This window comes from Saccostrea echinata, unplaced genomic scaffold (genome assembly GCF_033153115.1).
Source record: "Saccostrea echinata isolate AGI-Se365-2 ecotype Australia unplaced genomic scaffold, CSIRO_AGI_Sech_v1 ptg000004l, whole genome shotgun sequence".
NCBI lineage: Eukaryota > Metazoa > Mollusca > Bivalvia > Ostreida > Ostreidae > Saccostrea > Saccostrea echinata.
In genome coordinates, this window is record NW_026889753.1 from 4787066 (window position 1) to 4815000 (window position 27935).

The 27935-nt window shown below is 33.3% G+C and overlaps 1 protein-coding gene across 1 annotated transcript; it reads left to right on the forward strand.

Annotated features, from left to right (window-relative positions):
- Window positions 1-3519: 3519 nt before the first annotated feature.
- Window positions 3520-11670, forward strand: LOC133179413 (uncharacterized). The gene is made up of 6 exons (XM_061314176.1): window positions 3520-3678; window positions 4391-5002; window positions 5538-5690; window positions 7657-7786; window positions 8882-9052; window positions 11235-11670. Exons 2-6 carry the CDS (start codon window positions 4536-4538, stop codon window positions 11430-11432), a joined length of 1119 nt encoding a protein of 372 aa, XP_061170160.1. The 5' UTR covers window positions 3520-3678; window positions 4391-4535; the 3' UTR covers window positions 11433-11670.
- The last annotated feature ends 16265 nt before the right edge of the window (window positions 11671-27935 follow it).

A 27935-nucleotide genomic window follows, 5' to 3' on the forward strand; every position in this document is an offset into this window, starting at 1 on the left:
TACATTTTCGACAAAACAAAATGAATTAGACAAAAACTGTTGTCTCTCTTAAAAAATTAACATCCGTAACAGTAATTCAGGAATGTTTCTGCATTAAAGATATAAACATTTTTATTATTTTGGGAGCGAAATGCTTCATAATTTTGTTTAACATTTAAAAACAAACTTTAATTTTAACTATTACCGAGAATTTCAACTTTTACTGCTGGAAATTAACTCCAGTAACGATTAACTTCCGTAACGAAATTTTTAATTTTTTCATGTTTTATACCCTGAATTGGTCCTTTAATCGTAGATTGACTGAAGAGTGTCCAAAATATGTTCCTAATTGTTGACTTGTGGCAGTGAGTTTCACCTCTAGCAACCCATAGTTAAAAAGTTGACAAAATAACTGTTTGACTTAACAATTTTCCATGTAAGATATATAATAAATACAAAGTGACAAATTAATGCGCTTTGCAATTTTACTTGGAATAAAATGTTAAGTCAAACAGTATTTTTGGCTGGTCAACTTTATAGCTATGGTCTGCAGGGATGTAACTCTCAGGCTACAACAATTACTAGGAACATAAACAATTTTGGTACTATTAAAGGGTTTCTGAAAACAAAAAAATGCCCATAGTTAATTCTAATGATGTCTCCGACCGCCTGTTACATTTTTTCTCTGATATTGTTGGAGCATTCTCTATCCAGAGTTGTCTTCCGCTAGTCGCTCCCAACAGCTTGTGTATTGCTTCAGAGACATATAAGAGATATGTCTCTGATTGCTTTTATGGGTTGTTTAATGAGAAATATACACGAGTTACTTTTCGTGCACCTTTACTTTTGAGCCAGCTACATAAAAATATATGTAGAGAGAGAGAATACCTTTTGAATTCAGATGTAAGGTTTTGAAATAAAGCATAACGTTTATTTCAACAGGGATATATAATAGTGTTTCTTACACTGTAACCTATTTATGACGTATATGTACATGTACTCATAGGAACTTGTCTTCCGAATTGTTAAAAGTAAAATAAATTAATAAAATTTTGAATCTGCTTTAAACACACTTAAAAAGTTGTTACAATAAAGATTCTGACACCTTCCTACAAGAAATATCATGTTTGTTTGTTTTTAAAAGCATACCACATATACATGTATATAGGCCCCAGGGTCGGGGGTTCTGGCGAAAACGGGGTCTGTTGATTATATATTGAAAAAGCATAATTTCTTTGAAAATATTTATCTCTGCTACTGGGTATAAAGCAAAGAAACTACATGTATAGTTACATTGTATGATGAGCAAGAGTGCTTCTTCCAGAATTGTGAGTTTCATTAATGGCCCCTGAGTCGGGTGTTCTGGTTTAAAGCTGGGATACTCATGGACTTTTGCGAGAAGCACTGACTTTCACACTCGACAGCTTACTTTGACATGTATTTAAACATGTGTTATGTACGGAGGTTCGGAATTGATATTAGATTAGAAAACCTCACTAGAAGTCATAGGTATGGTGTGAGAGGCACTTACATAATTTATTTGTATGAAATCAACACAAGAGATGATGGGAGGTAGAATAACATATTAACTTAAAATACCTTGTTCGTGAGGGATAGTATTTCCTTTCAATCTCAATTTATGAAGGAATCAAATAAGGATAAAAAAAATCCGGAATGAAAACTTGGTAGTAGTTGGTCAAATGGGAAAGGAGGGGGTTAGTATAGGGTGTTATCTCCTTCCCCTCCGTAGACAACGTTATATATACTTTGAATTATTATGGTTTAATTAATAGTTAAGCTAAACATTTATATCGCAAAAGAGCTGCCGTATATTGTCCCAGTGTAAAAGTAAGCCGTCGATTGTAAAAGTCAGCGCTTCTCGCAGAAGTCCATCGATAATATAGTGAAAATGCATTGATTCTATTAAATAATCCTGTCTGCTCCTTGGTGTTGAGCAGATACACAAAGTGCATAGTTATGGTGAGTAAGGGTGCTTCTTACAAAATTAAAACTTGTAGTCCCAGGGTCAGGGGTTCTGGTGTTGTTGTTTTTTTTTTTTTGGTGGTGGTGGTGGGGGGGGGGGGAGGGGTCTTTTGATAATACATGTATAGAGAAAATGTGCTAATTCTTTGAAAATCTTTAACTACATGTGTAAGTGCATAGTTATGATGATGAGGGTACCTCTTCAAAATTTGTAAATTTCATGACCCTGAGTCATGGGCTCTGGTATTTAGGTAGGGCTGCGTTGAACCTGTTGTGAAAATGCATTTATTTATTTCTTTGAAAATCTTCTCTGCTCCTGGGCATATCGGAGGTAAACGGTGTAAAATTTTTAATAAGCGAGGATATTTTTACCACAGTTTTGAACAACTGGACCATTTGGTCAAGTGTTATGGTCCTAGCCAGGGACATTTTGATTTGTGTTCTACTGAGAGAAGTTATTCCTTTTTGCCATACACTTTTGATAATGAATCACTGTAAAAAAAAAAAATCATTTGAAAAGTAAATAGAATAAGTAAATTATGCAAGATTTTTTATTGTATAATACAAAAGGTACTTTTACAGTTTTAATGATCGGGTAGAATTGTGAATAATAGATAAATAAAAATAAAACAAAAAGAATTTAACTTTTTAAAATTGTTCTTCAAAGACCAATTGCAAGAGAGACCAATGTGAGAGATTAGATACGGAGTTGAAAAAATAGACAGTACAAAAGCAATGTTATTTTTGTTAATAGTCTGCATGGTGATAGTGATAAAAGAGGGATAGAGTAATTATTTCGTTGATCCTGATAATCCCATTTCTCTTGCTTTTGGGCAACAAAGCTTAATTCATCTATCAGTTTATTTTATACTCTATGGATCCTCTAAAATGTTGTACTATACTCAGGTGACCGTAAAGGCCCTTGGGCCTCTTGTTAGAAAGATGTACTCATAACTGCAACAGTGTCTGCAAACAAATTGAGTAACGCGACGTAGCACACACCCTAGATAGAATGTTAGAATCTTTAAAATGATAAATGTCCTACGGACCCGGTGAGGGCCTGTCCCGAGACACAGTTAGATTATTCTAACTCACCCAAGAGGTTGCAGTTGATCAATTCTGACACTTTCAGACAAGAAATACCTTTACCTACCACACCTATATACTTAAAGTAGAGGTTATGTATATATACAATGTAGGTGGTACTTTTTTAACATGGTATTTCTCATCTGAAAGTGTCAGAATCTTTAACCGTGGATATAGGCGAACGCCTGTCCATTTCTCTGAGGGGAATGGGGGGGGGGGGGTTCCACTTTTTTTCTTTTCTCTGACACAATTTTTAATGCAAATTTTCATAGAAAGGTCGCCCAAATATGAAAGTGGCCACCTTCCCAATTAATAATACTTTAATAAGTAAAAAATATGTAACGAAAAAAATATTGTACGAATCGCATATCGGAAATTGATGACCTTCTCGGTTTTAGCATTTGTAAAAAGACGACAGCTACTTTCATTTTCAAATTGTTGTCGTTTTGAACAGACTCATTTGATATGAAACTATTCAGGAGAAAGTTGATAGATACGTGAAGTTGCATTGTCTATTGACCATCGAAATCGTACATCTTCGCTTCAAACGAAAGTTTTAACACCGTAGGACGTATTACATGTACCTCCATCCACTCTTGACTGAGGCTAACGTGACGCTACAGGTGTCAGGTACTTGTACACAGGCACTTGTTTCGGTAATAAATTTTTAACCCATATAGTATAATAATAACACAAGGTATCTAACTCCGAATTACACGGAGTACCCCCCTCCCCCAGAATCGCACTCATTTACACTTTCAGAGGAAATACACTGACAAACTGTTTATACCTATGTTTTCTACGATAATTTATCTACACAACCATATATGGCATGCTTGTCTTTATTTTCTTTAGTCTCCGTAAACAGCGTCAAAACTCTGCTCGTCGAGTGGAAAAGTCGAATTCAACCATGAAATGGTATGTGCTAATCCCGCACAGAGAATTTGATTGGCTAAAAATCTGTTTCTAAAATTACATCGGATAAACATCGTAATGTTTTAGGGAAAATCAGACGTAAACAAGTTCTATTTACTCATGCAATATTTAAACACTGGAATTGAATTTTTAAACCCACTCATTTTTTAATTTTGTTCTCTGGACTTTTCCACTCGACGAGCAGAGTTTTGACGCTTTGATCCCCAAGCACCTGTGACCAAGACTTTATTGTGTTTCTCAACAGAATTGAACTTTTCGTTTTTTTAATTGTATGCACTACATCTATATAATTTTTTTTTAAAATATATAGTAACATGTAGGGAATTAATAACATACATCATGTATCATCTTATTTAACAAAAAAAATTCTTCTTTCAATTACTCATTTTTGAAAAAAATTTTTCAGGAGTAATGTAAAGTAGCAACAGGTTTAACTTAAATTAAGGCTGTCCGATCTTCTTTGGTCTCGATAGTATGACATGAAAATGATATGATTACAAATTTATACACTGGTAAAATCCTCATGGTGATACCTGCAGGAAGGTGGCATTATGGCAAAGAGAAAGAACAGCAGTATCATGGAAGGTACCTTTTCCTCAGCTGATGAAGGTTCCTCTGGAACAGAGTCTTCAGATTACTTTAAACTTATAAAACATGATAAAATATTTCCAACAAAAGCATCAGACTGGAAAATGAGTCATCTCTTAGATCTGGGTATTTATTATGATGAAACTGCCACAGAGCTTCAGACATTTATGTCCATGTTGAAAGAGGGCATTCCCAAACCCAAATTAATGTGTAGTGACATAGAAATTCCAGGAATAAAGAAAAAGTTGATACAATTAACAAAAGATTGGTGGAAATTTTCATTTGATTTTGAGAGTGCAGAGAAATCATTGACAGGGAGTGGAGTTAGAGAATCTCTACAGCAGACCATGGAAGCTATCGAAGTATTTGAAGAAGAAAACCACAGTATTGTTGAAAGTTTGAAAAAGATGGAGCAAGAAGATTGGAAAAGGTAATATATAGTAGAAGAAGGCTTTTATGGGTTGATTAACGACAGTTGCAGATACATGTATGTACTCAGATACAAAAAAATACTGTTCGTGTACTTAAAAAAGCGGGCTTCATATTTTAGCGGCTTTGGCGCAGACAATGGTGCGCTAATTCATGAATACCGCTAAGAAACCATTTATAAATACAATATATGGCACAGACATGTATAGCGCTAATTCATGATTTCACCAACAACTTCATACCCAGTGATTGCGCTAAATTTTGAATGTGCCAATTTATGTACACATACAGTATGTTGTAAAAAGATCAAGTTGATTGAAGTATGTCAAATGATGCTGTTTCTTGAACCTTTATTGAAAGTGTTCCTGCTGTTGGTGGTGAAAGTTCAAACCCTTCTTACATCATGCAAAACTGCAAATTGTATTGTAAAGAAAGTTTTGAAGATGATAAATATCTTGGTTACCTGGATATGATCAGTATATATATCACAGGTAAGCACTGTATTCCATGTGATGAGCCTCTTGTTTTCTTCACAGTTTACAAGTATATTCAGTATGGAGGATGAATGTTTTAGAATTCTTGAGATATTTTTCCATGCTTCTAACAAGATGGGGCAAACCATATCAGGGAAAGGAAAGATTTACCAACCTCTTAATGGCTTTCTCAAAAATCTGCTTTCTTTATCCTGAGTAAGTATATGTATGTTGTCATACAGGTATACGTTACACATAGATTTTAATATGAATGAACATTCATCTAAAACAGCATTATATTTTTGCTAAAATTTTAAGCCCACCCAGCATTGATCATGGCTGATGGGAAGTTATGCAATCAAAGTGTATCTGCTGTTTATATGTCTTGCATAGGCTTTATAATTTATGCAAGGCACATATACAGACTGCAGACACTTTTTTATTGCTCATGAACTTGTTATTTTAAAAATAATTTTTTCATGCCCCGCAATGAATATGGCCGGGGCATATAGTCTTTGTCATGTCCGTCTTCTGTCCTCTCATCTCGCTTTGTGTTTAGCCCAGTTCAAAGCTCAGTTTCAAAAAACTATCCAAGATATTTTCATCAAACTTCATATGCTGATAGATATTGATGAGAGCTATGCAACTGCATCAACATCTTTTGACCTTGACCTTTCTTTTGACCTTGACCTCACTTTTCCTAAATTAGTGTTTAGCTCAGTTTTAAAGAAACCATTCAAGATATTTTCATCAAACTTCATATGCTGATACATACTGATAAGAGCTATTCAACTGCATCAACATTTTTTGACCTTGACCTTTCCTTTGACCTTGACCTCCCTCCTCACTTTTCTTAAATTAGTGTTAAGCTCAGTTTTTAAGAAACCATTCAAGATATTCTTATCAAACTTCATATGCTGATACATACTGATGAAAGCTTTTCAACTGCATCAACATTTTTTTTTTACCTTGACCTTTCCTTTGACCTTGACCTCACTTTCCTTAAATTGGTGTTTAGCTCAGTTTTTAAGAAACCATTCAAGATATTTTTATCAAACTTCATATGCTGATACATACTGATGAGAGGTATTCAACTACAGCAACATTTTTTGACCTTGCCCTTTCCTTTGACCTTGACCTCACTTTTCTTGAATTAGTGTCAAACTTCATATGCTGATACATACTGATGTAAGCAATTCAACTGCATCAACATTTTTGACCTTGGCCTTTCATTTGACCTTGACCTCACTTTTATCAATTAGTGTTAAACTCAGTTTTATTGAAACTATTCATAATATTTTTATTAAACTTCATATGCTAATACATACTGATGTAAGCTTTTCAACTGCATCAACATTCTTTGACCTTGACCTTTCCCTTGACCTTAACTTCATTTATGTAAAATTAGTGTTTAGATCAGTTTTAAATAAACCATTCAAAATATTTTTATTAAACTTAATATGCTGATATGTATTTGTGAGATCTATTCAACTGCATCAAAAATGTTTGACCTTGAACTTCCCTGTGACCTTGACCTCACTTTTCTTAAATTTGCATATTGCTTAGTTTTAAAGAAACCATTTAAGATGTATTTATGTAAGCTTATGCACTTGTACATAATTTTGTGAGAATTTATCATCTATATCCAACTTTTTAGATTTCAATTTTAAAGTAACTATTCAAGATATTCTCATCAAATTTCATACACTAAGACAAATTTTCATGTTGCATTACTAATATACCCTCGGTGGGGCATTCATGTCCTATGGACATATTTCTAGTTAAGAATATTATTGCAGTTTGAAAGTTTTATTTTTTTTAACAATTAAAAATTCCATGGTTTTTGTTGTTGTTGTTGTTGTTTTTTTTGTTTTGTTTGTTTTTTTTTTTTGGTATAAGAAAAAAAAATTGTTCGAAAATGTTTATTATAGGTCTTGAAAAGGTATTATAAGTTTTGAAAATTTTGAATGTAATCAGCAACCATTGTTAAATATTGGAGTACTTCAAGCCAAATTGTTTTTCTTGCAGATTGTTACATTGTTGTTATGAAAAAGAACCTGTAAGAAAATCTTTAGGAATGTATACTCATTTATATTTGTACAGGTAATGTTTTTAATCCTATTCAGATAATCATTAAAGTCCAGTAACTTAGCTTTTTCCATTTTAATTTTCATTTTGGTAGGCCAGGAAAGACTCTCTGTGAGATAATACAAATCAAGGACACCATGGTCCAGGGCTCACCAGATATTCGGTTTTTGACTTTTCCTACATCTACCTCAAAGAAAAATTCGGAACTTCTTGTAGTTACCAAGGTAAGAAATAAATGACTGGCATATTTATTGTTTTGTCTGACAAAAAACACTTGATGGCTCCACTTTTTTCTTCTGAAGAGCTACATATACTTTCTAGTTACACCAAGAGATCAATCACAAAAGCATCCCCCATTTAAAGGAAGATTGTGATTTCATGGATCAATTTAGTTATATGTTTCCTTCCCTCCATGCTAGAAGGCACAAAGCTGTTTTGCTTTTCCTCACATTTTCCTGTCATAGAGGCTACTTTGGTGGCATTCTAGCTTGTCCATCCTTCTGTATTTCTTTTTTTTTTAATTGTTTTCTCAATTTAGTTTAGTGATAATGTTATGGTGTACAATTGCAATACATATACATATGCATCACATATATATATATCTAAGTGGTACATGTAGCTGTATCAGATTATCAAGAAATACCAAGTTTAAAGTGACTTTTAATCTGTAGGTGAAGAGAGTTTAAATTTAATTGTCACAGGCACTTGCTTCTGTAATGATTTTTATCACCAGCCATGAATGTGCTATAATCTCATGTAGCATATTAATTGGTATATATGAAATATATGTATGTCGCTCAAAATACAATATCCTGTGATAGGTTGTATTTGCTAACAAGGTCATTATAATGACCATAGAATTTTTTCTAGCAAGGAATCATTTGTTTAATAGTGTATTAAAGTAAAGAGGTTCCTTAGTCATGAAAATTAATTGTAGAAGATGGTTTCAAACTGACAAATTGTATGTAAATGATACTTTATACAGTAAACCTCGTTATCTCGAACTCGATGGGACTGAGAAAAAACTTTGAGATATCCGAGGATTCAAGATATGGAGGGTAAAATACTTTAAGAGTAAGTGGTTGGGACTTCAAAATCACTTCAATATATCCATGGTATTTAAGATATCAGTTCAAGGATGTTTGGTGTATAGTGACTTAACTTAATGATTATAATGTCAAAATAATGAAATTGATTGAATTATGGTTTCATTTATATAGAAAAAAAAGTTGGTGCATGATGCTTCTGTGACCTTTATGACCTATTAACGTCATTTATTTGTTTCAATTGTCAATGCATTTATATACTGGTTATTTTAGGTACAGCAGTATGATGCATTCATAGGAGACTATGCTAAAGGAGAGACATTCACATTTGAACATCTGTCAAAGATAGTGTTAGGTCAACATGGAATTGAACTGTTGATAGAAAGAGAATCTTCATTTTTCTTCCCAGCAGGAGTGGTGGGTCTTCTGTGTATAGGGACAAAAGTAAGTCCAGCTAGAGCTTAATATTTGTGTTTTATGTCCTCTTCTGAAAAAGCCAAGGGTATGAGCATTTGCAATGTCTATAATTTACATATATGTGTATTATTATGACCCATCATATCTTGTTAACAAGTTTCTGACCACATTTAATAAGGGAAGCAAGGGTCTAATATTTTTGAGGAATTATTCAGTTAAGAAAACTGTGCTTTTTCTTAAATTCACATCAAAATAAATGTCAATTTGAGATACTCTTTAACTTGTAAACAACCAAACAATGAATTTCTGAAAAAAATAAATTGCAATTTTGAGAATAATTTTACAAAGAATATTTAGATGAATGCATAGAGAATATTGCATACTAAAATCCATATCATATGTCATACCAGCCCAAGGGTTGATATTGGGCCTGAGGGTTGATGTGACATGTATGATATGGAGTTTAATATGTAGTATTCTATTATTTCATTAGATTTAAAATATTTAATATGCAAGTTTACATAAAGTCATTTAAGCAGTATGGCCTTTTTCTCAAAAAATCTAATACAGCCTATTTTAGGTCAATTAAGTCAACAAATTTTAGTACGGGATTTGTATTGCATGTTTATTTCAATAAATCAAGTTAATAAAATTTTAAACTTTCTAAAATGTTAATCTGGTTTGATATGAATTTTTGCATGCCTTTCTGATTAATGACATGGGTTTTTGGACAGGTTGTTGATATGAGGTATTGTGAAGTCAACCATATCACACACTGCGGAATCAGTGTATAAACTACTAAGTATATGATAATTTGTGTATAAACTACTAAGTATATGATAATTTGTGTATAAACTCTAAGTATATGATAATTCGTGTATAAACTCTAAGTATATGATAATTCGTGTATAAACTACTAAGTATATGATAATTCATGTATAAACTCTAAGTATATGATAATTCATGTATAAACTCTAAGTATATGATAATTCGTGTATAAACTACTAAGTATATGATAATTCGTTTATAAACTACTAAGTATATGATAATTTGTGTATAAACTCTAAGTATATGATAATTTGTGTATAAACTACTAAGTATATGATAATTCATGTATAAACTCTAAGTATATGATAATTCGTGTATAAACTCCAAGTATATGATAATTTGTGTATAAACTCTAAGTATATGACAATTCGTGTATAAACTACTAAGTATATGATAATTCGTGTATAAATTACTAAGTATATGACAATTTGTGTATAAACTACTAAGTATATGATAATTCGTGTATAAACTCTAAGTATATGACAATTCATGTATAAACTACTAAGTATATGATAATTCGTGTATAAACTACTAAGTATATGATAATTTGTGTATAAACTACTAAGTATATGATAATTCATGTATAAACTACTAAGTATATGATAATTTGTGTATAAACTCTAAGTATATGACAATTCGTGTATAAACTACTAAGTATATGATAATTTGTGTATAAATTACTAAGTATATGATAATTCGTGTATAAACTCTAAGTATATGATAATTCGTGTATAAACTACTAAGTATATGACAATTCGTGTATAAACTACTAAGTATATGATAATTTGTGTATAAACTACTAAGTATATGATAATTTGTGTATAAACTACTAAGTATATGATAATTCGTGTATAAACTACTAAGTATATGATAATTTGTGTATAAACTACTAAGTACAATGATAATTCGTTTATAAACTACTAAGTATATGATAATTCGTGTATAAACTCTAAGTATATGACAATTCGTGTATAAACTACTAAGTATATGACAATTCGTGTATAAACTACTAAGTATATGATAATTCATGTATAAACTACTACGTATATGATAATTCGTGTATAAACCACTAAGTACATGATAACTCTTATATTTAAATACATTCTCATTAGAGGGCCAGGTCATATATGTTATATAAACATTCTTTAGGAAAAGGAACCATTACAGATGCTCCAAGAATATTTTATCCAAAAATGCTGAGTTGTTTCAAAACATTTTTATTTAAATTTATAAGAAAAAATGTATACATGTACATTTGAACAAGTGATTTGAGTCATTATTAGATTTTTTATCATTTATAGTGAATTGATGGATTTTCACTCCCTTCTTAAAGTTTGCTCAAGATTGATTAACCAAAACTGCTTTCAATTTATTTTTGTAGGTTATTTTCACATTCCTTCAGATAAGTCAAGGGCATTACCAGATGATCAGGGAAAGAGGAAAGGTTGACAAGACAAACAGGGCGACTATATCTTACACGAAACCTTATGATTACATGTCTGCCACTGACCGAGCAGAAATCTTAGAAGCTCTCTATTGTCTTGGCTTTATACAGTCTAATCCTGAGCAGTTTAGCTAGAAATAGGAGGATTTTTGAATATTATGTTTACAATATTGAGGTCATTATGTGCGATATGATATTTTCTGTAACTATTCATAATTTCATGCAATCAGACAGTATTACTAAAATGGAGAGAATGGTGTGTGTCTGTGTTTCTTTCACATATTCAATCATCAGGTCATATTGCATGCACATGCCAAGTGTATATAGTGTGTACACAACTTACTGGAATTTGACTAAATAAAACAAAACTGAGCTTCATATAAATTACATTTGTCACAGAGTTTCATGGATGTTATCCAAGATAATCTGGTACCTGAGAAACTTAAAAAACAAAGAGAGAGGTCATTTTGATAAAGAGTCCTTCTTAAGCACCATATATATGATTTTGACGAACCTATAATTACACACTTGATAGGATCAAAATACAGTGAAGGTTACGGGCATTACTTTAGGGCAAATAAATATTCATAGGGTATTGTTACGAAGGAATAATTATAGTTTTAAATCTTGGAGCAAATTCTGCAGAATATTTATTTTTAAAAAATAATAAAATAATATAGTTGCACAGATTTGTAATAGATATAGGTCATGTTGGTGATTTATTTACAATATAGTAAGTGATCTAAATAAAATGACTTACAAGTTAGCAATAGCATGTTAACTGTTTTGACTGACGTGATTGACCTCCAGGTCGAAATTGTTTGAAAGGAAATTTTCTAAGCTGATTCTTAAAATTTTGTTAAAAGGAAACTTCACTTCCTCTCGCTACAGATAATTTGGAATTGTAGAGAATACTGATAAAATGGAGTTATCACGTTTTTAATGCCTTTTATTATACCTGACATGGACGTAGCTTCCACTGTGACAATGAGGCAACTGTCTCACTAGATTTTCAGCACCCCTTCCCAGAATTAATAATACATCGCAGAAAATATTTAATTTGTTTTTAAAAGTAATGGTACAAAAATGAAAAAAAAAAAAACAGACAACAGACAGTTTCTGTTCACAATATACTACCCAGATTTGATAAATCCAAAGGACGCCGGATTCAATTAAAGTTTTAAGGGGAAGAAGGACCTTGAGCTGAAAAAATACTTGTCATTCAATTTTTATCATATTTTGAATATTTCTAATTTAGTATGCCCAACATATCTTAAAGCAGTTATATCAGTAGGTTTCTGACCTTATTTTAGAGATATTGATTGACAAATACGACTACGGCGACACTATAAATTTTGTCGCGTCTTTCTGGGGACCCGTAAAGATAAAGTCGTTCCACTGTTTATTTAAAAAAAAACTTGATAAATCTACAATAGAAAAATCTTGTTGTTTTGGTATCCAACTTCTAGTTACATTTACCAAATGTTTCACATTCATTTGATGCACTTGTGCTTGATTGAAAAAAAAATCTGGAAAGTTTTTCAAGGGATTGTTAGCTCACCTGAGCCAAAAGGCTCCAGTGAGTTTTTTCTGATCGAAATTTGTCCGTTGTCTATCGTCGTTGTCGTTGTAAACTTTTCACATTTTCATCTTCTCAAGAACCACTGGGCCAATTTCAACTTAATTGCCACAAAGTATCCGTGGGTACAGGGGATGCAAGTTTGTTTAAATGAAGGACCACGCATTCCTTCGTCCAAGGAGAGATAATTACGAATTCGTGAAAAATTAATGGCATCATTTGAAATCTTCCTCTCAAGAACAACAGTGCTAGAAAATAATTATGAAACTGACGTGGAATCATCGTGAGGTAATGTTGGTTCATATATGTTCAAATCATGGCCCCCGGGGATAGGGTGGGGCCACAATGGGCGATCAAATTTTTACATAGGAATACAGTGGGAAAATCTTTAAAAATCTTCTTCTCAAGAACAGCAAAACCATGATGGACATATTTATATGGAAGCATCCCCAGGTACAGGTAGTGTAGATTCAAGTTTGTTCAAATCATGACCCCCAGGAGTAGGTTGGGGCTACAGTAGGCGATCAAAGTTTTACGTAGGAAAAATATTTAAAAATCTCATTCTCAAGAACAACAAAGTGATGTTTGGTTATAGTGGTATGGGAGCAACCCCAGGCAGTGTAGATTCAAGTATGTTCAAATCGTGACCCCTGAGATAGGGTAGGGCCATAGTGGACGATCATAGTTTTACAGGAATAGGAATACATAGGAGAAATCTATAAAATTCTTCTTCTCAAGAACAGCAAAGATATGATCAGTCATATTTACTTGTGTATATGGAAGCATTCTCAGTAGTGTAGAATCAAGTTAATTTTATTCAAATCATGACCTCCGGGGGTAGGGTGGGGCCACAATGGATGATCAAAGTTGAACATAGGAAAAATCTTATTCTCAAGAACAGCAAAATCATGATCGAACATAATAATATTAAAGCATCTCAGGTAATGTAAATTCATTATTTTTTTTTTTAGATCATGACCCCCAGGAGTATTGAGGGGCCATAACAGGGGATCATAGTTATAGAAAGGAATACAAAGGATATATCAATAAAAATTTTATTCTTAAGAACAGCATAGCCATTATATGTCATATTACTTCAATATCAATCTTAGGGAGTGCAGATTCAAGTTAGTTCAAATCATACCCCCCCCCCCCCCCCCACCCGAACCACTATCATATTTAAACTTTTCAATACTGAAGTGATTTCTGCTTTTTCCTAGCCAAAGTGCTCAGGTGAGCGATGTGGCCCATGGGCCTCTTGTTTTTCAAGTTGATTCTAAAACAAAGAATAAGCCTATCTTCATGTGCCATCCAACAAGAAATCATAAAAATTCGTCTTTTTTGAGCGTGCACGTGTTTGTTTAAAAATTCTTTCGAAATAGACAGTGCTTTATTGAGCGTATATCTGAATTTTCTCTGAAAACCCACCTGTGTTTAACGTTAAACTTAAATAAACATGACAATTTCCAGGAAATCGACGAGGACGTTAAATTGAGTAACAGATACGAAACACGACGAGAAGATGTTGATTCTTTTGTTCCGCAAGATCGATTTGCAATGTGGTAGTAGGATGGAACATATGCAGACGTGCTGAGAAAGAAATAAAAGTTTTTATTCGAGCGATAAGCGGTCAAATACTTCAACGCAGATAAGTGGCTTCTCTCTCCCACTCTCCCCCCTCTCTCTCAAAGAAAAAAAATGGTCAAATTTTCGGGACGCGCTGTCTACAAAAAATGTTAACGTTACTGTAACAGTTAATCCACAATATCAATTTTTGAATAAACCAAGCATTAGTATTTATTGCTTATATTATTGTTTATTATTCCTATTATCCGATAAACAGTTCTAAAAACATTTCAAAATTTATAAGAGCTCCGAAGTCATTATGGAATTATTTTTAATTTCTATATTATTTTTCAAGTTGTTTCTTTTCATAATTTTAGCTACGCTGTTTTGAGAGATTGTACAGAACTTAGGCTATCATACCTGTATTCCGATCGATATCTGATGTCTTTTTTCCATTTTTTTTTTTTTTAAGTTTTAGAGATTGGCTCTCTACGGTATATAAAAATACTATTGGGGGGGGGGGGAGGGTTACACCGTCCTTTTGTCAGATGGCTGGGGATAAGATGAGTGGAAATAGGTGTCAGTTCTAGCCCCGACCACCGGAAACTCTGTCGAAGACACAAATCATAGAAGACACCTATAAAGTCATATATGGCGTATTTTTGATAAGTTTTGACTCACTAAAATTAAAAAGATCTTCCTATTTGTTTTATTTCTTTATATAAAGATAGGACTTTCCTGTAAATTACACAATTTAAATCAATTGCGTTTCATAGATATTAGAAATTTAAAACAATAACCGATTTATTTACCGACTCGGCTTTCAAATATCAGATACAATTTTAAGTTAATTTAACTATAGAAACGTGGTGTTATTCAAATTAAAAATCGGTGAAAATTTTAATTTGAACGTAAATAACAAATATCATGTTCATCTACATTCAATCTCGTATTTTTATTTTATTATTTTTTTTTAGCTCAGATACGCCATATATAGCTTTAAACACTAATGTGTAGGAGCTCCTGTTTTCTATTTTTTTCAAACATGTACATGTAACTTTTTATTTAAAAACGCAGGGTTGTTAGGTGATTTTTTTTTTAAAACTATCATCGACATAAATGTTTCCTTTAATATGGAATCAGGATTAAGAAACGTAATTCACTATCATGGCCGTAGGAACCGGGGGGAGGGGGCACCGGGGGGGGGGGGCGTGCCCCCCCCAAATAATTTTTCCGATATATAAATTACTATTTTAAAAAAAGAGCTATGTGCTTGTGCCCCCTCAATAATAACGTCTGATGACTTTTTTTTTTTTTTTTTTTTGCTTGTCAAGGAATTTTGGAAGTTGAAATGTATGGTTGTGCCCCCTCAAAGTGAAATTGCTTCCTACGGGCCTGACTATCGATGCTTGGGTCGATGGTGCATGTACATTACGATGACAATATGGTGCGATATCGCAGTGATGATGATGATGCGATGACGATGATGCGATTGCGCGACGATACAATGATGATGGCGCAGTGACGAGAAGCGATACTCAATATCGCACATCGTCATGACATTAATTATAGTTCCATTGCATCATTGTCACTGCGTTATGATCACGTCATCGTCATTGCACCATCGTGTCATCGTTATAGCACCATCGACTATGGGTCGATGACTTGATGGTGCAATAGTTAACTACGTGGACATACATGTATCAGGATACCATACCATACTTATAAACACTTATAAATAGCATTACGAATTATCAAGTGCTGAAACCGCATTCACTTCCACAAAAGATGTTCTTTCAGTGCATCGAACAGATCTAAAATATACGGACGTACTAATCAAACCATGGTCTGACCTGACCTTATATAGACTTCCTGTCGATCTAGGAGCGACCCCTGTCTATAGTGAGGTTACCCATCTACATGTATGACCTTAAATTATAACAGATTTCCTTTTTAGAGGAAACTTACTCCTTGGTAATATATTGATTGAAGTGTTTCAAGGACAAACAATTGCATTGATAGTGACAGTATGGATAGTGTTTTGAACGGAAATACGTCAAAAGATATGAAGAATGACGTTTTATTTCATATTATTTATGGTTTTTTGAATAAAAGCCTCGTATACATGTATATCCTATGGTTTAAATTAAAGTGTCTCACTGGAAAACTAGGAGTTCAAGTTCAGTGGAACTAGTTATAACTCTCTCTTCTGTGATTATTTAGTGCTTTCTTTTCCTTAATCATATTTACATGTAATTATTTGAAAGCTTAATTCTACTCTTCAACATTCATACATGTGTCTGTAAAATCTGACGCTCTTTCAATTCATTTTGTTTTATTGTATTAGATCTTCTAGAGGTTCCAATAGCAAGTAAGTACTAAATTAGACACAGATCTGAAGGAAGAAATTTTAGTTTGGGAGGGCACAACCAAACACATTCAGTTAAATGCCGTCACGGTAGCTCAGTGGGTAGAGCGCTCGTTCCGTGATCGGAAGGTCGTGTGTTCGAATCACGGCCGCGACTGACCTAAGTCGGTAAAAAATAGGTACATGTAGCAACTGTTCCTTCGCCAGGCGCTAGGCACTTTGAAGTGAAAGTTGCGGGTTACGGTAGGCGTCGGCACGATAAAGATCCCTCACTGCTCAATGGCCCTGAGTGCCGAGTAAAGGTCTGTATTTGAAGCCCTTCACTGGTATATGGTGACGTCTCTATATGAGTGAAAAATTCTCGAACGGGACGTAAAACAACATTCAATCAATCAATCAATCAGTTTTGAAGGCGCAAGCATTTTCAGTTAGGGGGAGGGGGCACTACCAAAGAAAACCTCCTTGAGAAGCAAAATCTAAATAAATAAATAAAGTGTCATGAAACTTTATTATTGAAGGGGATCAAGTATAAAGTGTTGTTTTCTATAACATACTATATTTCTGCAAAATTATTGGGAGGTAGCCCCCATCCCCCAATTCCTACGACCTTGAGACAACCAAATACCTTTGGTCAAAGTGAAGTCAATTTTGATTTATTTCATATTTTTTTTTATGACAAAGGAGAGATAGATTATTTAAAAAACAATTAACATCGCCCAGAGGATCGAGATTTAAGGAAATGCATCCAAATTAATACAGACACAAAGACACAAATGCCTATTTTCTACTTTGTCCAGAAAGGTGCACTTTAACTTCAATAAAATTTGATATTTGACACTTCTATATAAACTTTCAAATGCTTGTGGACTGGTCTAGATAATATTTTTTTTGGGGGGGGGGGCAACTTTTTGCACTTTATTTCTTTGAAATCAAGCGATAAAGCACATAGTTTTTAAAAAGCCTGTGATTTATGTGCACTTAAACCACCATATGTGCAGATGTCTCTTTTTCTATTAAACAAAACATGACCTTGGCTAAATACATGTAGAAATATATTAAATGATGAAAGTGAAGATAACAAGTCGTTGTATCCCAAATGTTGACCCTTCACTTTAAGACGAGTTTTGTTTTCACACTCCATCCTCGTTGTAGTTTCCGTTCACTTACCACATACAAGGAAATCTAATTTATATTACAGTGCATGTATGTTCCTCTCTTTGATTGTGAAAACAGACATCAAACATATATGATTGACCTTAACATTTGAGGTGGCCAGTCCAACAGAAAGAAATTGTGTATTTTGTAAAATTGTTATATTAAAAGATTAAATTTTAATTTAGATATATTGTTCATTGTCATATACACAATGCGCATTGTACATCGATGCAATAAAAGTAAAATTATTCGTTTTTGTTCTCTATAATCGCTGATTCAGGAGCTTACGAGGACGAAGCCTTTTCCCAAATCAAGGACTGTCCTTGGACCTGTTGTGAATCTTGGGGGTCCCCAGACACCTCGCCATCTATGGCGCTTCCTAACACAAACTCGATCCGCGCCTACAGTATAGAGTTGTATCACATTCAAATTATGTTTATGCCAACAGTATTAGGTATGCCGGTCTTGTAAAGTAGGTTTTCTACTCTAACCCAACCCCCCCCCCCCAACCCCCCCAGCCACGGAAAACTGGCTCTAGAGTAGAATTTCCCCCTGGGAAAAATGACTCTAGAGTAGGACTCTCCCTAGGAAATTCCACATCAGATTCAATTTTTCGGGGGTAAAGCCTACTCTGTGTAATAGTTTTTGAGTGCAATTTCCTCCAGAGCCAGTCCCCCCCCCCCAACAAAGTGTCATGGCTGTACTTGTGTAAGGGGGAGGGGGCGAAACATTATTAGTATCCCTTTTATGATTTTTCCCACAAGTACTCTCATGGACAATCTTAACGAAACTTCACAAAAATCATAATCATTAAGAATTTTCTCACATACTTTTTTGTAAAAAGTGTCGATACGTAGAGAAAATCCTGACTTTTATTGATTTGGTTACATGTTGCCCTCCACAGATATGTAGAGGGCAACATATAACCAAATCAATATAAACTGGCCTGGTGTACATTTTAAATTTCATGATCAAACAGGTACATATAGCACTACTCCGGAAGGGATGTTGAGACATCAAGTCTTCCCATCTTTTTTGGAGTGACTAATTTTGCAGTTTCTTATGAGTTAAAATTTGGGTTGAGACTCATTGATTTTAAATATATATTTTAAGATTTCATTCTAAATTCTTGAGTCTAAAACATTTATATTTCATTTTAAAATCAGTTGATTTTAGCATTGCTAGAAGAGGGGAAGTCCTACTCTTAGAAAGGAAAAGAGGGAAATTTGGTTCTGGTGTAAGATTTCCCCTCTGAGGGAAGTCCTGGAAAGCTGGCTATGGGCAAATCTTACTTTACACAACACCGATACTTTGGCTTTCTTGAACTTTTTTTTTTAATTTTAAAACTAGTTTGTTGCAAAACTAATAAAAACCAATCTTACTTTTGTACATGCATATCATACGAAAGCCACTTGATACTAATAGGTTTTTGTAATATTCGGTTCCATTGATATGCCGCTTTAAATATATGTGTTGTGTGTAACACATTCAAAAACGTGGAAAGAGCTCATATATGATCAACATGAGACGAAGTTCCTGGGTACTTTAGATGTCCAAGGCTAATAGAACTTGAACGACGGTTATCATACATGTATATGCAGTCTAAACTGTTTTTAACTCAAAAACTATTTTGCTAAAATGAGTGTGGGAATCTCTCTCTCTCACTCTCTCGTTTGTAATGCAGTTCAGTTTTTCTGGTTTCCCCTTTCGAAAACGCCTGCAAAAGTTCAGCAGCCCTGATGTTCACCCTAGACAAAACAGGATGTAAGGTACGTATTATAAAAATATTCATATAACATAAACATTATTAGAATGTGGGTTACATAATGCACAAGTAGCAGTAAATTGTTTACATGTTTTGGGGAGACTTAGTCATCAAGTCCATAAGGAGGTGACCTGGAATTTGCCCTGAAGGCTTTAGGAGTAAAGACAGATCTAACAAAACTTCAGATATAGAAAATTTTTTATTAAAAAACCATAAATTCTGTAAACACTTTCTCTGAAATGACATTTTTCCCCTTCTCGTCTTTCAACCATTTGACAGAGTTGTTAAAGGGACAAAAATTCCAGTCTCCTTTGGGTATAAATTATCAGATGTATGGATGTTAGATTCTTTATCACACTTACGCAGATTTGAAGGAATGTGTTTAAAAAAAACCTAAGTGTTGAACAACAAACGAAGTTGAAAACTGACCCCAAGATCATAAACTGAGAATAGAGTTAAGTCAAAATACCTTAAGTTTTATTCAAAGTATTTGCATACAACTTTGTAGCTATGTAAAAATGTGACAGTACAACGTGTTCACCTATATTTGTGGAAAGATCAGCATCTTCCGAGATCGGTAATATATATTCATAAAATCTTTGTTTACCACCAAGGTGATGTAACGGATGTTGTGTCAAATTTAGAGATTTTTTAAAATAAATTATTTTCTAATGAACGTAAACCATATTTTTTATTTACATTTCCTTATCAAAAGGCTGCCATTTTTTTTCTTAGTATTCCATACTTTTAAGTATGTAATACCCTCTAAAAGTTCGATTTTTATTTTAAAAAATTAGAATTGCCAAAACTTTGGCTAAGGAAAAAAGGTACACCTTTTTGCTAAGTATTTTTTCTCCACTGAATTAAATTAAACATATCTTAAAAATGAAAAAGTCAAACTTGAGCCAATGTCCAGGTATTTTCAACATGCATTACATGTAACTATACTTTCATCAAAAAGACAAAATTACTTCAACGTCCTTGTAAAGTTTAATCACTTTTTTCTACAATTAGTATACACTGTACTGATGTATATTACAAGTATTTTCATAACAAAGTTGATAGATAAATAAGATTCAACAAAATTTTGTCTTTTTATTAAGTAATTATAACAAGTAATGAACTTAAATGAATTTGGGTCATCAAAATTTATCGGCACTCTGCGTACATTTATGTCTTTCACTTATTTTAAAACATACAGTCCATATGCGTTTCGTGTCACCCAACACTTATATCGAATCATCTAACATATACAAAGTTGAAAAATGCTATTTAATCACATTCCTGATTGAGATTTTGATTGAGATGTTATATGTCGGGAACAAAAGGCACCTGTTCCAATAAGTTCTTTTTCTTTTGCAATTGTTCCGTGTTTCATTCTAAATAAAACAAGCGTATCGAATTAAATGTACATGTGTGTGAAACCATTTCAGATGAATTACTGTACATGAAATCATGTCAAAAGAATAATTGTTTAAGTTCCAATTTCAGTTACCCATTTGTGAAGTAAAGGCATGAATTCTATAACAGTGAGTAGCTCTTTACATGAATTCAATGTTGATCAAATACTCTAATTTTCTTTGTAGAAATTTTCTATGAATAAAATTAGAGCTACAAGACTATTATGGATCACAAACAATTTTGTTTATGATGGCGACACCTGTAACAGGACTTGTTAACAGCTAAGTAAGGGTATCCTGGGAGTAGAATTTATATAAATATTGTTGTTACTTGACATAATGATTGATGCATGAAGGTTTTTGTTACAAAAACAGATTGTAATTCAGTATGTCTGACCACCATTCCATAATGGCTTCATTCATGACCATTGGCTATCGTCGGATATTGAAATTATAAAAGTACAAGTACGATTCATTGAATAAATTAACTCCTTATATAGTAAATAAATTAGTCTCATGAAACAATGTAAATATTCAAGTATTTTCGCACACCCACACAAACAATTGCAAGTTGGTACACGTAGGGTTCGGGAAGTGCTATAACATTTCGCTTTTTTTCCTAATAGGATATGTACCTGCCATGAAAATTATTTCTTCTCAGTTCTGTATTCACTGTATTTAATCAAATGAAGCCAATTTTCACGCTGAATCTGTCAAACTACGACATAGTCTGTATCAGTCTATGAATATTTAGTTTTTCATCTCTAAATTAAATACTTCCTTCACCTGACGACACACTTTTGTAACAGCTTTTGAAAACGTACCTCACAAATGTTTATTCTGCAAAACAGTTTCCACATCTTGTGCACATTTTTCATTTTACAGTATGTTAAGTACATGCATATGTGTATTGACAAAAGGTTCGATAAAAGAATTTTCAGCGAACGCCCACCTTGCACAATTTAGACTAAAAACTTTGCTTATTAAATCTACATTTTCGGGGTTCATATTTTCAAAATTGGCTCAAAATGTGCCCTGTCATTGTTTAGATCATATTACATGTACTGTACTTGTCATATGCAGATTTATAAAATATCTTTAAAATGGGCAAGCTGATATAGGACATCATAGTGAGGCAACTGAAGTTGATTTTTCGAATTCTTGCAAACTGTCTGAAAGAAATATTATTTGCTAAATTGGAAACAACAGAAAGTTGATTTATAGTTTCGGAGGACAGGGTCCGTCTGTCTGTCCGTCCTCTTCTCTCTGTGTGTAATGCAAACTTCAAAGAAACTCTAATTAAACACCTATTTTTTCCAAAACAAACACACTCAACCCCGAATTTCCATAAAACTAAGAACTTAATTAAAACTTACTATTAATTTACAAATCATCACCTATTGTACTGCTCACATTTTCACATTTTAAAATCTTCCAGACAGTTTTTTAAAAGCAGGTCCGGTGTAAAGACGGATAATGACCCCCGTAGAATAATGACTGCACGGGGTTCATTTTGCGACGTTGAAAAATGCCCCCCCTGTCATTATTCGACGTTGAAAAATGCCCCCCTGTCATTATTCGACGTTGAAAAATGATCCTCGTTCATTCAGTGGAATGATAAATATTGTCCAAAGAAGAAATAACAATTCTGTTGGAACAAGTTTGTAATTCAGTAAGTTGTCCAAGCAAATATCCATTCCAAACAACCCCCCTCCCTAACATTTCTACTTTCATTTTCTTCTAACGTTAGAGTGTACATATAATTCGTCTGAACGAAGAACATATTTGTCCACACAAATATCTTTTTTGTCCGAAGAACAGACTGGTCAGAACTTCTTCTTTTTTTTGGTCAGAACAAATATCTTATTCGTCAGAATAATTATACATTTTTTGTCTTGACTTCAACTATACCGTTTATTGCCCTCAGTTCTGTATTTTGTAAAAATAATGGTCTTCATGTATTTTTGTAAATGTTAAAGATAAGATTCTGAAATTACTACATGTACATGTAGGTCATTATAATGATCCAGGATTTTTTTTAAATAGAATATGAAGATTACGAACAGTAAACAAGCTCAAAAGTCAATTGAACGATACAAATTTGGAGCAGTGCAACACGGATCTCTAAAAACACCAGAGGAGTAAGCATCCCCTGTCCACCGGTCTCACCCCTCGTGTCTTCCTTGTCATGATCGGGCAAACGGAAAATTCCGTAGACAATTCAGTGCGTAAAAATGGCATAACAATTAGTACGAAAAACTTCAGTCAGGATTCGACTTGAATAGATTGTATTTGCTGACAAGGTCATTGTATTAACCATAGGATTAACGAAATGTTGATTTTAAACGAGATTGTTGATATCCTTGTGTTATCAACTTATTTGTCAATAGGTTGTCTCGTTTTTAGAAATTGTTCATATGTAGAGCATGCTCTTCGGTATCGGATCAACTGGAAGACATGAACTCCATATGCAGGTGATAATGGTATATTGCTACATAAATAAGGGAAGTTGAATATCCAAATATAAAACAGATGTGTCAAACTTGTGGTATCTTTTACCTCGAGTTCAAAGGGATATATCGAATCAACGTAGGTACGAAACTGATTTTATTCATTGATAATTTAAAACGTCGTCGATTTAACTAATTGTTGATTTGAAGCCCACAGCAATGTAAAGTCTGACACGAACTAATTTCATTTTGTGTTTTTATACGCATAGGCATAAAACTTATCTTTTTAAATTAAAAAAGCATTGTAATACTTTGGAAAAGCTAGTTGTAATTTATTGTACATTGATAAAAAAAAAACAGATTGCTTACACCGAAAACAACAGCGCAAAGGAGCAAGGTGGTTTCGGAGTATGGCTGACTACAGCTCCAACAGATAAGAAATGTTATTCTTGACCTGTTATCATCTACTGAAACTCTCAGTGTCAGATCTAGACGACTGCATCACAAACGTATTTATTGCAAAATTTTTCGCGTTTGTCAAGTACACTGAAGTTTACAACATGCATACATGTATCTAGGCCAGTATTATTTCGATACAAATGTTTCAAAAGATTTACTAGTGGTATTAAATATCCTAAGGATTATCATTTTAATTTTTTTTTTATGTCAGCTTCTCTTGAATGAACTGTTAAGTGCCTATTTCGCAAATGTATATCTTGTAATATGAGATTTTTTATATCGTTACGTTTGCTACCTATGTTTGTGCAAGAGCCATGTTATCCCTTATCTTTGTTCAAAGTTGAACGGGGCTACATTTATTAATTAAATAAAGATAAAATAATCTGACGATCTTTGGTCTTACAGTTGAGTTTTTGTTCTTTTTTATGCCCCCGTATCGAAGATGCGGGGGTACATTTAGTTTTTGCCCTGTCCGTCCGTCCGTCTGTCTGTCTGTCTGTCTGTTTGTCCGCAAAAACTTTAACCTTGCCCATAACTTTTGATTGGTTTGAGATATGGCTTTCATATTTCAGATGCGTATTCCTTGTGACAAGACCTTTCTTTGGGTACCACCAAATTTGAACTTTTGGCCTGGACCTTTGAGTTTGACCCAGTTTTGCAAAATTTTACCAAACTTTAACCTTGGCCATAACTTCCGAACAATTGGTGCTAGGGATTTCATACTTCACAGATGTAATCCTTGTGACAAGACCTTCCTTCGGATATCAACAACTTTGACCTTTTGACCTAGACCTTGGAGTTTGACCTACTTTTGGAAAACTTTAACCTTGGCATTAACTTTTGAATGTTTGGTGCTAGGGCTTTCACACTTCACATATGAAATCCTTGTGACAAGATCTTTCTTTGGATACCAGCAACTTTGACCCTTTGACCTTGACCTTGGAGTTTGACCTACTTTTGGAAAACTTTAACCTTGGCCATAACTTTTGAACAATAGGTGCTAGGGATTTCATATTTCACAGGTTTATTCCTAGAGACACGACCTTACTTTGGGTATCAACATATTTGATTTGCATTTGAGAAAGTTTAACCTTTGCTATAAGTTACCATTCGGGGGCATCAGTGTTTCACAAACACATCTTGTTTTTTTTAATCGAGTGAGAGTCATTCGTCTAAACAGTGCATGGTTGATACTTGTTACAGATGGTGAAAGCTAATTTTAGATCAGGAACACTAACATGATGAAGCTATATTCAAGTATAAATGAACCCACATATCTTTCTTTGGGGGAGGGGGAGGGGGGTCAAGCATTTTTAAAAATAAAAATGCACTTATATGATGTTAAATTATGAATATATATGTCATACACACACTAAATATGACAAAAGGTGCAGTGTAACTTTCAGTTCAAAGATAGTGCTTGTTTGTTGCAGAGTAAACCACATGTTCCTTCGTAGATATATACACAGGATGTTCGTGATTTAGCTATTATCAGTAAAAGTGATTCTAAGAAACGTTATTTTTAGAGCGGTGAGTTGTAGGAAAGCTGCAGAAAATACTGTTGTAATTTAAAGGTAAGTAAGTGGTTCATTGACTTCGCTACATTAATTATTAGCTTAGTAGGCCCCAATGTAAAAATGTAATAAAACCAAATGTGATTTCTTTCTGGAAGAAAGAAATAGATAACTTATCCCTACACTGAACTCTCTGATGGATATGAATTTTATTTTATTTTATTATTTTTTTTTTTAAATTTAGGAATTCCTTTCAATAAAATTCATTTCTTAAGTCAGTTTGTATATTAAATTAAGAAGCTCTTCTTTGGCCAAAAATAGTACAGTTCTTTAGAACAGAACTACTTACTAGTATTTCGCATTTTACATGTTTTTTCTCTCTAAATAAAATCAAACTTCATTTTTTTAATTTAGCATATTTTACATGTAAATTAAATAGCTATTTTTTATTTATTGCAAAGATTAAAATTCACATGCGTGTGCAAGTGAATTACTTGCTCTGTCGTTCATGTTCTTCAGTTTATCAGTAATATTTTGGAATCATACATACATTCATTACTGTCAATGTTTCAAGCTGTTACAATGTATTCCAACAAAACATGCCCCGTGTAGAGCACCGTGTGTATAAGCTACCGATACCTTGAATCGCCATGCCTGCTCATATTTTTACTGCCGATGGGCAATGTTAAACATGTGGAATACTGACCTCAAAACTTAAAGGTAATATTCGTAATTACATCGTATAAAATATATGCCTTAGTAACATGGAATGAATATTAAATGCAGCATTTTTTATTAATTTAATTCCAGTAACGTACAAGCGTATTGATAGCATGAGATAACAACTATATATATTTTTTGTTAATAATCTTGTATCCAGCTCCGGAAAAAAGAAACAGTGTTTCACATTGACATTTTTCTTTCAGAAAGATACGAAGACACTACTTTTAATTAATATACATGTAATTAGTGAAGCGATAGAAAGAGCTCGATAGAAAGTGTATATGTAACGTGGATAGAGTTTTTAATTTGCATCTCACCACCATTTTCTACTTAAATTACAGGTATTTGTACAGGGGGAGGGGTTATTTGTACAGGGGGAGGGGTTATTTGTACAGGGGGAGGGATTATTTTGCTAGATTTATTGATTATTTTACAATACTAAATTGACTTTTTTATAAACTCGTTTTCAAATTACAATGGTTAACACGTCATTAACACGATTTATGAATCTAGCTGCGGAACTGTAGTTCTGGGAAAGAAAATTTGTAAAATGCTTCAATTTACAGCAATACATTTTGTCGCAAGTTTTGGGTATAATTTCTCGATTTATTTGCATCCCCCATCACCATCTGAAGCACATTATATTTTATATTAGTATGACCCAAAATGCCTTTCAGAAGGAAAAATTTTTCAAACGGTGGCATACCAAGCTGATAAATGCCCTCTTTGAATTTGAAATGTCAATATGAAGGGAAGATGAAAAACAAGAGTAAGTGTACAGTATCTGTTTAAATTTCATGCATCTGCTGGGAGAATGCATATATAATACCCAAAGGAGTAATACCGGCCACAAAGGAGAATGTCTCAGTCATTTGGTGGATTTGTACATAACTCTGGGATGTCTGTCCCAATATCCTTTCCAGACAGTTTTATTAAGAGCTGTGTTCAAATACAGGTTATGGTGATCTCTCTCTCTCTCAATTCAGAGTTTCAAATCTCTATTATAGCATAAATTGTAAAAAATAATAATGATAATTAAAAAATATATAAGGTTTAAATTTGCATACGTAAACCAATTTTTCTTAGTGATATTCAAACCTGCATAACTTGGAGACATACTGGTTGGTATTAGCTACATTTACACAACAAGTTATTCTTTCCCCTACATGAATTTCCCGTTGTTTGTTGTTCTTAGTATTTCACTTTATAAAGAAATTCTTCATCTAGGCAGTGTGTGCAGCCCTAACCAGACAAGATCTTTCTTTTTTATGAAGCTGATATAAGAACACATGTGTTTCCTTCTTCCTGGTTCAGGGCATGAGAATGCTGGTCAATATTATAATAATATTACATAACTGCCTCGAGTTGAGCGTGTTTTTTTAAAAGTGATTCTTTTCTTGTTTGCATAGATCTTAACACCATGATACACGTTTAATACTTTAGGAAACAATGTAATAGACAATTGTATGTCGAGCAAAATAACCCTAGAGTCAATCACATCATCATTGCTCTGGATGCTCAGAACAGTGCAATTTGCCTTTGATTTGCTGTTCTTATCAAGACAGAGAATTCAGTTCAACCATTGCACACTGGTGAATGTTTATGCAAAGGAAATCTCTAGATTCTTTGTAATAAGCAAACTGAGACGTAAACTGCTTA